The 12,481-nt window shown below is 44.0% G+C and overlaps 1 protein-coding gene across 1 annotated transcript in view; it reads left to right on the top strand.

Annotated features, from left to right (window-relative positions):
* ARHGEF26 (Rho guanine nucleotide exchange factor 26) overlaps positions 1 to 12,481 on the top strand; it is a 115,056-nt gene that overhangs the window by 67,441 nt on the left and 35,134 nt on the right. The window contains exons 7-9 of the mRNA XM_028504526.2: positions 956 to 1,085; positions 4,501 to 4,575; positions 8,907 to 8,996. Coding sequence (XP_028360327.1) covers positions 956 to 1,085; positions 4,501 to 4,575; positions 8,907 to 8,996 — 295 coding nt within the window. The remainder of the gene's footprint in view (positions 1 to 955; positions 1,086 to 4,500; positions 4,576 to 8,906; positions 8,997 to 12,481) is intronic.

Raw genomic sequence — 12,481 nt, forward strand, 5'->3', positions numbered from 1 at the left:
TAGCAGGCTTGAACCAAATCACTTAATTTTCAAAAAAAATAGATGTAGATTTAAAAAGGTCATGACTGCCACTACTCGGCTTCTTGGCCTCGTCCCTGCCCTTCAGCGTGGGAGGGCCACATGCAGGACCGACCCTCCCGCCTTTGTGAGTCCCAGCCGAGCTCCCGCCAGTCCTCCCGGGGTGCAGTGAAGTGAGAGTGGGAGACAGAGTGCAGGCGCCCATGGAAAGTCGGTCTGACTTCCGTCTTTACCAAATACTAGGTCTGTCATCTGGCAAGTCTGGGACCTTTCTGAGGTTCCATTCTTTTGGGAATCCCCTCTTGACCTATCTTAAAAGTTATTTGGGTGGTTCCACCTAAGATCATATACGTCAATATATCTTGCTGAGCTCCATAAAAATGTCGGGACAGTATTATTACTGTTTTTATGTCACTGGCAGAGAAGAAACACTCTGGATGACGAGAGTCAGAAGGTTTTCTGTCTCAGACGCTTTGAGAAAGTCCAAAAGCCTCCTGGTTAGTAAATCCAGTCTGACATTTCTTTCTTAGATTATTATCTGGGGCTAGAGAAGTGGCTTAAAACAAAGCATTTGTTATCTTTTTAATGGATGTTTCTAGGTTATCAGACAGGAGGTCTAGTCTGGGTACTCATTTGCAGCCCGTGTGTTCACCATCACGATACCATTGCCGCCTCATTTGTTTACTTCCCACTCCGATAAATTTCTAGCTCAACGTGTTCATACAGTTCCCTTAAACTCATATCTTCTATTCAGTCGTACTGTAAAAGGCAGACAAGCCATCCGTGTCTACCTATGTAATTCTGCGTTCATGTTGTCTTACGTATTTAACAATCATTGATAATATATGAATTTATCACAGCATTTTATACTCCATTTTTCATTGCTTCTTAACTTGACGAGACAGCGTATTGACGTTCCTTCTTTGTTTTTCCTCAGAGCCACCAACCCCTCCTTTAAGGAAGTGTTGTCGAGGATCGAGTCCCACGAAGACTGCAGGAACCTGCCCATGATCTCGTTCCTCATCCTGCCCATGCAGAGGGTCACCCGCCTTCCCCTGCTGATGGACGTAAGGCCTGGCTGGCGGGCTCTGTCCTCTGTGGGTAGCTGTAGTGCTGTGGGTCTGATTAAGAAAACCATTCTTTCCCTTAAATTGATGCATAACCCCTCTATAAAATCTCCTGACTAAGTGAGAAGGTGCTGTTCGGTTGGAAAGTCTCTCTTTTGTCTTATATCTTTGGAAATCATCTTCAGTTTAGGCTTGTGGGGTCAGTAAAGAATTTAAATGGTATGACTTACTCAACATTTTTTGAAATGGGAAGAACATTGACTTCTTAAATCAGGAGTCTTGGATTCCTGTTCAGGTTGAGCCACTAGGCCTGTGGCCTTGGGCAGCTAGCTCTCTGGGCCCCAGTCTCCTGAGGTCAGTCACTAAGACCCCTTTCCTGCAGTGTCCGCGGTGCTTCCCAGGGAGTGAGACTTCAGCACCACAAGGCATAAACTCGCCCCTGCTTTGCATTGTACAGAGTGGGCGTGGGAAGTCCAGCTTCCTTTTTATGTTAGAGAACATTCACGAGGGAAACAAGTATTGATTTTGAATAGTGGCTGGGAGGAGTGAGTAAAGACTGCCTGGGACAGAGCGCAGCTGGGAGGGCAGGGGGCCAGGGGGCTGAGGGGCCTGCACACCAGAAGGGCTGGATCCGCAGTGGCGCCTGTGACAACAGAACAGGGCATCCGACATGGCTGCCATTGAGCCACGGGGGCAGAGTGTCTTTGTGGTCACACTGAAGTATTTGTCGTAGTTCTGTTTTAAAATTGATCATAATGTTCATATGTCAGTTTTAGCTTACTCGATTTGTACAAATCAAAACACAGGATAAAAATATAGCAAAAATTATGACCGAATAAGGTTACAGAACGAATTGTATTTTCTGTATCTCGTTACCAATTCTAAGATATACTCTGAAAGAGCATGGGACTTTTCACAGTGAGTCCCTTTGTCAGCTCTCCTGCGTGATGATTCTGGTTCTGGGGAGCTGCCGGTGATGATCTCAGAATTCGCAGCACCCCGCTGCTCCCCAAGCTCACCTCAGTCTGCTTACTGCCTCCCCTCCCTTCCCACCCATCACCTATAACTTAGACACCTCTTGTGAGTGTGGAAAAACTTGCAGAGTTTAGAAAATTTAGCACTCTAATTTTTTTTAGATTAATCCTTATCAAGGATAGAATGCAGCCAGGTTATCAAAACCAAATTGTGACTTAGAAAAGGTTTATTTTCAGGTTCCACCCTAGTGTGTTCCTTCCCCACTTTCCCACTCTGCGTCTTTGTTCGCACTGTTCTCGGCCTCACGTCTCCATCTTCCATTTCCCCACGGTCAGAGCAAGCGCATCTCTTAAGCACCAGCCCCAGTGTGCCTTCTCGCACAAAGCCTTCCTCAGGGCCCCTCCAACCAGACGGAGCTTCCTCCCGGCCTCATCGCCCACAGCACTTTGGGGAAAGGGACTCCAGCAGGGAAACTTGGTGTAGGGAAGTCCTTGGGCTGCGGACTGAGACAGATCTGGGGACAGATTCTCTCTCTGCCCCTTACTGTGTGATCCGAGGCAAATCGCTTAACTTCATCTGAAAATAAGGATAATGGGCACCTGCACATTCAGCATGAAAACGAATTTAATAATAAACGTTAAGCCTGACAATAGACAACGTTTCTTGACTAAATTAGTAAAATAGTGTAGTAGCTTGTGCTGAGTTATATTGTGTTTCAAAATAGCTTCAAGAAGCAAGTACTGTGCTTTCTATTTTGTAAGATTTATCAGAAGTAAGACACTTAAAAAGATTTATATTATGTGAGTTATAAAGCTTTTATAAAAATATTACATGTTGAGTTACACAGGGGAATATTTCAAACTACTGTAATTATTAAATAAGAAATAGGTGCTTTCTAAATGTAAAATTTCTTGTTATGAATTTTTAGGGTCTTTTTTTTCTCCTGAAAATGCATTTTAGCCATATTTCCTTGAAGTCTGTGTATGACAATCCCTTGGCCCCTTATATTCTCCCTGTGCTTCGTTTTGAAAACACTGCCCGAATAGATCAGACCCACAGAACCTCCTGTGCCTGCTGGAGGTCGATTCCCTTCTTGTCCAGTGGGCTCTGAACGTTTTGGGGTCGGAGGCCCTTTTGAGATTTTGAGTAAAACTGTGGTCATTCTCCCTAGAAAATTCCATATGCTCAAAATTCACAGGTACCTACTCTCAGGAACAGAAACCAGTGTTTTTCAAACTGCTTTTAAACCTGCTAGTGGGTCATGAAATTGATTTTTGAAAAATGAGCAGTTAAAAAAATTAGAATAGAATATACAGTTCATAATATGTACATGGTTCATAATGTGGTTAAATATAATTTCAAAAAAACCTTGTTTCATTTCTGTTTGCATGTGTACTGGTTTTGGTGTTAAATGTATTTTGACAGTGAGTCATAGTCAGAAAAATCCGAGAACCATTAATACAAACCCGCAGGTGGCACTCCTTGTGTCTGTTCTGACATCCCGCATAGCACAACCTGGCCGCCAGCCCCAGGTTCACGGGCCTGGCACTCTTCTGCATCCAGGCACCAGCAGTTTGCGAGGTCCCAGCTACCTCCCACCTGCGCTCGACGCCTGTTGTCCTTATACGTTCGCATGCATCAGAAGGTGGCCACTGAGGCAGAATCTAAATGTACTTACAATGCTGTCTCTTCAATTTTACTTCATTTGAAGATTTAGTTATACTTGTTTTGAGATGATTTAAGCCTAACTGAGTGAACACTTTAAACAATTAAAATATTAAAATGGTTTTGTTGGTTTTAAATGGGTATAGCTTCCAAAGTTATAGGTAATTCAGTTTACCTTGAATTGACCTCTGTGAGCTCAATTTTATCCTCACAGAATTTGCAGCGTAAATATATCAAGAGGAAATTTAGCAGCCTTTACATCTTGATCTTTTATTGTGTCATCTACAAAACTAGTTAATCTTTAATGATGACGATGATGACAAAGTAATTTTATTATTTATTGAGGGCCTACTGTATGCCAGACACTCATAAAGGACTTTACATGTGTATCATTTAACCCTTTCAACCACACCTGGTCACACGGCTGATGTTGTCCTGAATTTACCTTTTGAGAAACTGAGGCTTACACAGGCAGGAGTCGTGACTTACCCAAGGTCAGATAGCTAGGAAGAGACAGAACTCAGATCTGAAGTCAGGGTCATCTGCCTCTGAAGTCTATCTTCTTATTTAACCACATCCTGGATGTCCTTGGATTCTGTATATTTAATGACCATTTCCTGGTTTTCTAATTGGATTTTAATGTCATTGTCACACCCATCCACAGTATTGTGTTCAGCATTGTTAAGTTTGCTATGACTAAGAGGCTATGTCTGGGTATTGGTTTTATTGTACTTAACAAATCAGTTGATTTTTTTCTTTTTTTACTTCATTGCAGACTATCTGCCAAAAAACACCTAAAGACTCTCCGAAGTATGAAGTGTGTAAAAGAGCCTTAAAGGAAGTCAGCAAGGTAGGTGTGGAGAAGCTCCTCAGACAGGAAAGCATCAAATAGCTCGGGAGGGAATGCATCCGGCTTTGATGCTGAAAATGTGTAGGTTCTTATAGCCGTTTGCACAGCATTCTTTAGAGAGCTGAAAAGCAAAATGATGTCTGCTATACTCAAATGAAATGCGCATTTTTACTGTGTCAGCCAGTCTTGCTTTAAGGGCCTATAGATATCTCATTTTCTTGTGGTGTCTGAATGGCTGTTTATTCATTCTCTCGTTAAATAAATATTTATTACCTCTCAACTACTGTGCCAGGCGTAACGCCAGCCCTTGAAAATACAGTGATGAACGAGACAGTTGCGGTTGCAGCCCTCATGAAATGGGCCGTGTAAAGGGGAAGGCGGACGGTAAATAGGAGTTACAGTAAAGGGCGGTGAGTGACAAGGCAGGGAAGAAATAGTAATGTTTACGCTAAACCTAAAGCAAGAGTAGCTGTGCGCCAGGGAGCGGGGAAAAGAGAATGTCTCGGATATATAGAGAAACCCGAAGGCAAGAAAGTGTTTGGAGAATCTGAAGAGCTGGCATGTTCTCCATGTGACCGGAGAGCCCAGTCCAGGAGAGAGTACTGGGGAGCCACATTGGGAATTGTGGACCTTATCCTAAGATGATGCAGAAGCTGTAAATCCATGGGTTGTGAAGGTGACCAGTTAGGAGGGTTTTTTATGGTTGACTAGGCTAGACATGACAATGATGCATCCCAACATGATAGAAAGATGGAGAGAAGCAAACCTATAATTTGGGGGAGGGAGGCGTGAAGATGGAAGGGCTGAGCGTACTGGGGTCAGAAGGCAAGGAATATGGCCTCTGGCTTGGGCAAGTAGACAGATGCTCTTACTTGTCTCTGCAGTAGAAACATGGGAGAAGCGGATGAGTTCCCTTGGGGATATGGATATGGATTGAGATTCCTATGGGATATCCAAGCGGGCTGAATAAATAAGTCAGGAGCTCAGTGGAGAGCCTGGAATTGGAAGCACAAGTTTGGGAATCATCAGCGTATGGAGGGTTTCTGAAGCTGGGACAGTGGCTGAGATTACCCAGAAAGAGTGTGTAGAAGAAGAAAAGTAGTGAGTCTGGGATAAGACTGTGAACAACAGCAACATTTGTCTTGTTTAGGGAAACAGAGACTTGCAAACCAACACAGAACATACCAAAGAAGGAGGAAAACCGTAAAGGTCTGGCAAAATAGCAGACGGTTTGGTGGAAGGAAGGCCAGCCCTGTTCAGTGCTCCTGAAACGTAAAGTGAGATAGTGATGAAACACGTACTGGGTTCGTCCTCAGGTGGGCGTGACCCTGCAGTGACGGGGGAGAGAGCAGGGTGGAGTGTATTAAGGAACGAGTGGGGGATGTGACCCTGCAGCCAGCCAGCAAAGGTAGCTAGCTCTTTCAACAGTGGGACTGGGAGTGGAAAGAGAAAGAGCTTAGCTGACAAGGACGTGAATGAGGGTGTTTTGTTATTTGTTTAAAGACTGGAAAATGGGGGTATGTTTAACTGCTGATGGGAATAGCCAGCTGAGAGAAAGCAATAAAGGTAAGTCAGTGAGGATACTGAATGCGCTAGGAGTGGAAGCTAAGACAATGATGGTGTCAGAAGCAGCCTCAACATCACGATGCTGTGTATCGCTGTGTATGTACCACGTTTGAGTTCGGTACGTCTTTGTACCGCTTTCCTGTAAAATACTGTTGAATCTTCTTTAAATTGGCTCAATTTTACTTATCCTCATCCTTGCCAATAATAAAAAAAAATCACGGGTTTCATAAGCTACTTACTTTTCTGACATACATTTTTGTATTCGAAATAAGTTTATCTTTGTCTTAGTTCATTTGGGAACAGACAGAATGCCCGCAAATCGGGTGGCTTCTAAACAACAGAAAGTTGTTTCTCACAATTCTGGAGGTTGAAGAGTCCAAGGTCCAGGTGCCAGTGTGGTCACTTGAGCACCTTCTTCCAGACTGCAGACTTCTTATTGTGTCCTCATGTGGCAGTAGGGGCAAGGAGGCTCTCCGGAGCCTCTGTCATAGAACACTCAAATCCCATTCATGAGGGCTGTACCTAATGCCATCATCTTTGGGGGTTAAGATTTCAACATCTGTATTAAGAAGAGATACAAACATTCAAACCATGGCAACCTCTTGCCCCATCAGTGGTCCGCACACCCCACTTTGGGAAGCGGTGAAGCAAAGAAACTTTGCCTGACAGGTGCGAAGTCACCCACAGCCCTGCTGCCGAGGGGCCTTTTCTCCAGCAACCCAAATCCTGCGCTACCTCCCTACAGGAGTGGGGGTGGGGAGTGTCTTTGGGAGGAGCTACTAGAGCAGTTTAGCCTTGAACACGCAAGAGATTTGTCAAATTTGATGTGGTTGCTATTGAGAAGCTGAATTCACACAGAAGAGAAAAGATAAAAGTAGGAGTTGAACTGAACTAGGAGTGAGAGTTAACTGTTTTCAAGCTTTCACATCCCAGTTACAGTGGACCACTGTGGTCCTTCAGGCATCTCTTAGTAACTTGATTCGATAGGGCTACTTTCAGGACAGGTCGGCAGAATGCAGGGGATCAGCAAGTTGCCTTACTTGGATACTGAAAGTGTATAAAAGGCTCTCTGTGAAGAAATGCTGTTCCGGTGACTTGTTTTCTTGTAGGGCAGCATTTCTTTCTCTCTTTCAGTTATGAGTCATGAATATCAGAATTCTTCCCCTAGCCTCCTGGTGTTATGTGGAAACCGAAATCACTCATGTACCCAGCTCAGGAAGTAATCTTTGTCATCTGTGAAGGTCACTGCTGAAAGCCTACTGGTAGCTTCTCTTCGCACCTAAGACTACAGTCCAGATGCCTTAACAGCTTGCATGCTTTGACCCTAGCCTATCTCTCCAGCTTCCTCTTGTGTCAGCTTCCTGTGTCGGGGTCTTTTTCTTTCTCAGGCACACCGGCACTTTCCCATCGTTGGCCCTTTGCTCATGGTGTCTGCTCCACCTGGCCCGCGGCTCCTTCCCTCTTTGCCTTCAGCTTTCAGTGGAGATGACCTCTCCGGAGAGGCCTCCTTCTCCACCTTCCTCCTCCCCAACTCCCCTGTTTTTTGTTGTTTTTTTTTTTTTACTTTCAGATCTCAGTCTGCAATGATTGTATCTCCCTTCCGCCCTTCCATGAGAATAGAGATTGTGTAAGCACTTTCAGACGCTTACAGAGAATAGCTCTTTGCTGCTGCAGCTAAATGTAGCAGCGGGGCCATTTGTCACATTTGTCAAAGTGGGTGAGGTCCCTTTTTGGCTAGATGTCTTAGGACCATGATTTTTATGGAGGTTTCATTATGTAGGCATGACTGATTAAGTAAATCATTGGCCATCAGTGATCGAGTCCATTTCCAGCCCCTGCCCCCACCCCCCCAAGCCTGGGGGAGGGACTGAAAGACTGAACCCACTTTCTAATCTCTCGGCTGGTTCTCCTGTCAGCCAGCCTCATCTTACGTTAAGGGCTTTCCAAAAGTTACCTCGTTAACATAAACTCAGGTGCAGTTGAAATGGGCTTGTTATAAATAAATACCCTAAGTTAACTAAAGATGCCCCTAGGCTCCTACTAGGAAATTACAAGGGTTTTATAGACGCTCTGTGCTGGGTAGTATGGACAGAGACTAACTATGTGTTTCTTATTATAAATCACAACATCACAGGTGTTCACCAAAGGACTGTATGCATTTCGGTTGTAGACATTTCATTAGTTCTAATTAAAGGGAATGTCCCTTAGTTTGGACTTCCTTGAAGAATCATCAATGCCATCAGTTCCACCTGAATAAAGGCTTCCCTCTCTCATTATTCTGTTTACTGGTCATATGCATTGCACGTACCACTGTGTTTAGAACTTGCCTTTGATGTTGGTAGTCTGCCTCCAGCTGCTCAGACTTGGAAATGAGGAGGAAGGCGCAGCATGCCCTGAGGCCAGATGAGGAGGTTCCTTTGGGTAGACAGAGGTCAGGAGGCCGGGCAGAGGGAAGGAGCAGGAAGCACAGGGACCCGACCTGTGGGAGGGACCTATGTGTGGAGGGTGTGATGGAATAAGAACACATGAGGGACATGTGTCCCTGAAAATTTCCAGGGTAATTTTTTCCCCTCTGTCTTCACGAACTAATGATGCCATTTCTAACTGAGTACAAAGGCCTCACTGTGTAAAACTGAGAACTTGGACTGTCAGAAATGAGTCTCTGGAGCTTCCCACGTGCTAATTATTTCCTGCGAGCGATCTGCTTTTGAAAGTGAGGTTTCCCTCTTTGACCTCTCAGCCCTCCCATTTCTCTGTCTTCCCAGTTGGTTCGGCTGTGCAACGAAGGCGCCCGGAAGATGGAGAGGACGGAGATGATGTACACAATTAACTCCCAGCTGGAATTTAAAATTAAGGTATTCTCGCACTTCTACGTAAAACAGATTTATTACTGCTCTCGCTTAAGTCGTCTGGAGTTGAGGGCAGCAAAGTGGAAAGGATTTGACTTTTCAAAGAAGGGCCATAAATTGATTAGAGAGAGGGAGTAGCAGATGCCGGGGGCACTTCCATTCTTGCTCATGTCAGACAAAGTGACCTCTCCGCAGGCCACAGAGTTAGGGGTTATCTAACCAGAGCATCCTCCCACCCCATCCCCGAGGAAGGCACCAAACCTGGGAAAAGGGTAGTTAAAAATAATAGAATTTTAGTATGGAAAGGAGAGTTCTTCAGTATACGCAAAGTGTCCTGCAAATCAGTGGTATCCCAGAAGCTGGACTGCAGTGTTCTCCCAAGTCAAATAAGGACAGTCCTTGTCTGGTTTGCAAAACAAGATTGTTTGTGAATCGGTCTTTGCAAATTTATTTTTCTCCCATAATTCTTTATTGACTACATGCTGCTACCTGTCCCTGCTTGTCTGATGCTGCTCGGAGCAGATGACAAGGTGAACTAAAAAGAAAAGTGACAGTTACTGACAAATCTAGGCCACGCTCAGTCCTTTGTTGGTGGACAGCTGAGTTCTCAAAGGATGTGAATGCTCACAATTGTGGTTCTGTTTTGTCTTATGACATGTAAATTCCACCAAGCAACTTAAAATGACAGATCATGTTTTTATATAGTAAAAGTGTTCCTAATTCGTGCAGTGGTTAATGATCAGCATTTCATGGCATAAAATGCATGGCATCAGCATTTCCCACTGGAGAGAGCAGATCGCTGCCCTGCCATCCAGTGTGAGGACCACTCTGCAGTACGGCTATATATACCCTCTTATTTTACAGATGAGGAAACCAATGCCCAGAGAAAAATTCAATGTTTAACAGGTTCGCTTGGCAAGTGGCGGTAGAATCAGGGCTAGGGTCCTGATGTCCTGACTTGCAGATCAGGGTAAACTCTTCCACCACCACATCTTGACTATAAAGACTTAGTGGCAGAAACATGATCCATAATTCTTAGAACAGACAACGATGGGCACTTGTAAACCCAATACAAATGCATATATACCCTTTAAAGTTACAATGTCCTCATACAAAAATTCACAGCAGTTTCAAAACCCATCTTTCTCCCATCGCCCCCAAAGAATCGTGTCCTTCTCTGTAATTTGTTTCTAATTATTTTAGGAAGATATATCTGGTAATTGAGAAATGCCATCAGCAGCAAAAGTAAAATAAGCCTTGACTTACAAAGTTTCTCCTGGGAAATGCTTGTGTCCCCCCACAGCAAGCAGATCACCCCGTCAGTATAGCACATGGCTGAAATCACCAGCACATCAACTTGGACCACCGACACTTCTTCCTTTGCCAACTTCATCCACACTGGCCTCATCCAAGCCCCATGCCCCATCAAATCTCAGGCATGAGTTCAAACAGCAGAATCTTTCTTTGGCCACCAGGGCCCTCAAGCTCCCTGAAAATTTTTGAGCAGCTTGGAGTTGTGGCATGTTGCAGCCAACAGGAGCCTTTGAGACAGTTTAATTCAGGACAGGGACACAGCACTATAGAAGACAGCATGGTAGTTCCTCGAAAAGCCAACCAGAATTACCGCATGACCCAGCAGTTCCCCACCTAGGTGCATACCCAGGAGAACTGAAGGCAGCTGTTCTAAAAAAAACCCTTTACATCAGTGGTCATGGCAGCATTGTTTATTATTGCCAAATTGTGGAAACGACCCAAATATCCATCAACTGAATTGGCGAAGTGATAAAAGAAACGTGATATATCCATCCAATGAAACAGTATTTGGCCACAAAAAGGAATGAGGCCCTGGTACAAGCTACAACATGGGTGAGCATCGAAAATGTTATACTGAGTGAAAGCAAACAGACTCAAATGGTCGAGGATTGCATAATTCCACTGATGTGACTTGTCCGGAATAGGCAAATCCATGGAGGTAGAAAGTAGCATGGTGATTGCCAGGGCCCTGGGGGAGGGCAGAGTGGAGAGTGAGTCCCTAACGCATTTGGGGTTTCCTTTTAAGGTAACCCCAGGAGCATGTTGCGGAATTAGGTAGCCGTGATCTTCACACGGCATCACAAATGTAGTAAAGCCACTGACTGAATCACATACATACTCTTAAATGGTTCAATTATTTATTTTACCTCAATTTAAAAAATACTTGCTCTTCAGCATCTCTTCCTTGTCTTGCTGGCCCACAAAATTAGTCGAATCTTATGCTGAGGCTCGTTTTCTAGGATGCCAAGGAACACAAAAGTCTTTTCTCTGTGGGGATTGTATCAGTACCTTTAGGGATATATTTTTGTTCATGAATTTCTTTTCTGGGTTTTGAGGTGCACCTGGATTCCAGTCTTAGGGTTTCTGAACTCCAGAAATGCCCGCTTAGGCCTGTTCAGATTTTTTGTGGTCATTGTCACAATTGTTGCTCCTCCCCTTACCCCTCCTCCAACACTGAATGACTTTTATTTTCTAACAATCAATTCTGAAACAAAAAAACACATAACATCAGATTTTTGTTTTCAAAAGAAACAGACCTGTTGAAAGCCATTTTCAGTTTTAGATATGCATTAGAAATTTATTTTTATCTGATGGAGTATGAGGAGTCCATAAAAATCAATCTATTTTAAAGACAGCACAGTAATTGGAAAAACTGTCTCTCCCCAGCCCCTAAACTAAGAACAGCCATAAGGAGGTTGCACGTACACTGGAACGTAAGACTGTCCTGGGTTCATCTGGTAGGGTTCCATGCCAGAGCAAGAGAGCTCCGTGTTCCAGCAGTCACATACCTCCAGCGGGACCAAACCGGACTCCCAGCTCTTCGCAGTGACCTCTTGTGTGCTGATGGGGTCACCAGTCACCTAAGCGCTCTCTTCGTCTGTCGGAACTTTAAAGTTTCAGCCATTCCTGTTGGATGATCGTCTGATTGGAGATTTGGGGGCTGGAAACTCTGTGTACTCGCTTAATAGCAAGTTTTGAAAGTTTGAGGTCAGCCATAATCTTTCATTCTTTTTAAACCTCCAGGAAAGCAGTACGTAACTGATGAGGAACCTGCTTATAGAAGCCTTTTGTAAAGTTTAAAAAAAACTAAATCCTTTCTTAGCTTTCTTATTTCCTTCCTAATATCCTCAATTTCCCATAGCTATTTTTCATCATTATTCCCTGAGAAGGATGACATTTGGTCGCACTACACTTCTGTAGTTTATGTTTTGGTGCCCAAGAACTTCGGCTTATTTCGTGGATATAGCGTTTTAAGTCAGCTTCTTGGCAGTAAGCATTTCTGGTAACTTAAAAAAAAAAAAAAGAGCTCTCCAGGGTAAGGATTATTCTGTGGTTTTCAGAGTTTTTCAGTTGGAAACTGGAAACTGAAAATTTTTTTAAAAAACTATGTCATTTCTTGTATCCAGCCTTTTCTGTGGGATTAAGATGGATTATTTTGGGAAAACTTTGTTTTCCCG

Source organism: Phyllostomus discolor, chromosome 2 (genome assembly GCF_004126475.2).
Source record: "Phyllostomus discolor isolate MPI-MPIP mPhyDis1 chromosome 2, mPhyDis1.pri.v3, whole genome shotgun sequence".
In the NCBI taxonomy this organism is placed as follows: Eukaryota; Metazoa; Chordata; class Mammalia; order Chiroptera; family Phyllostomidae; genus Phyllostomus; species Phyllostomus discolor.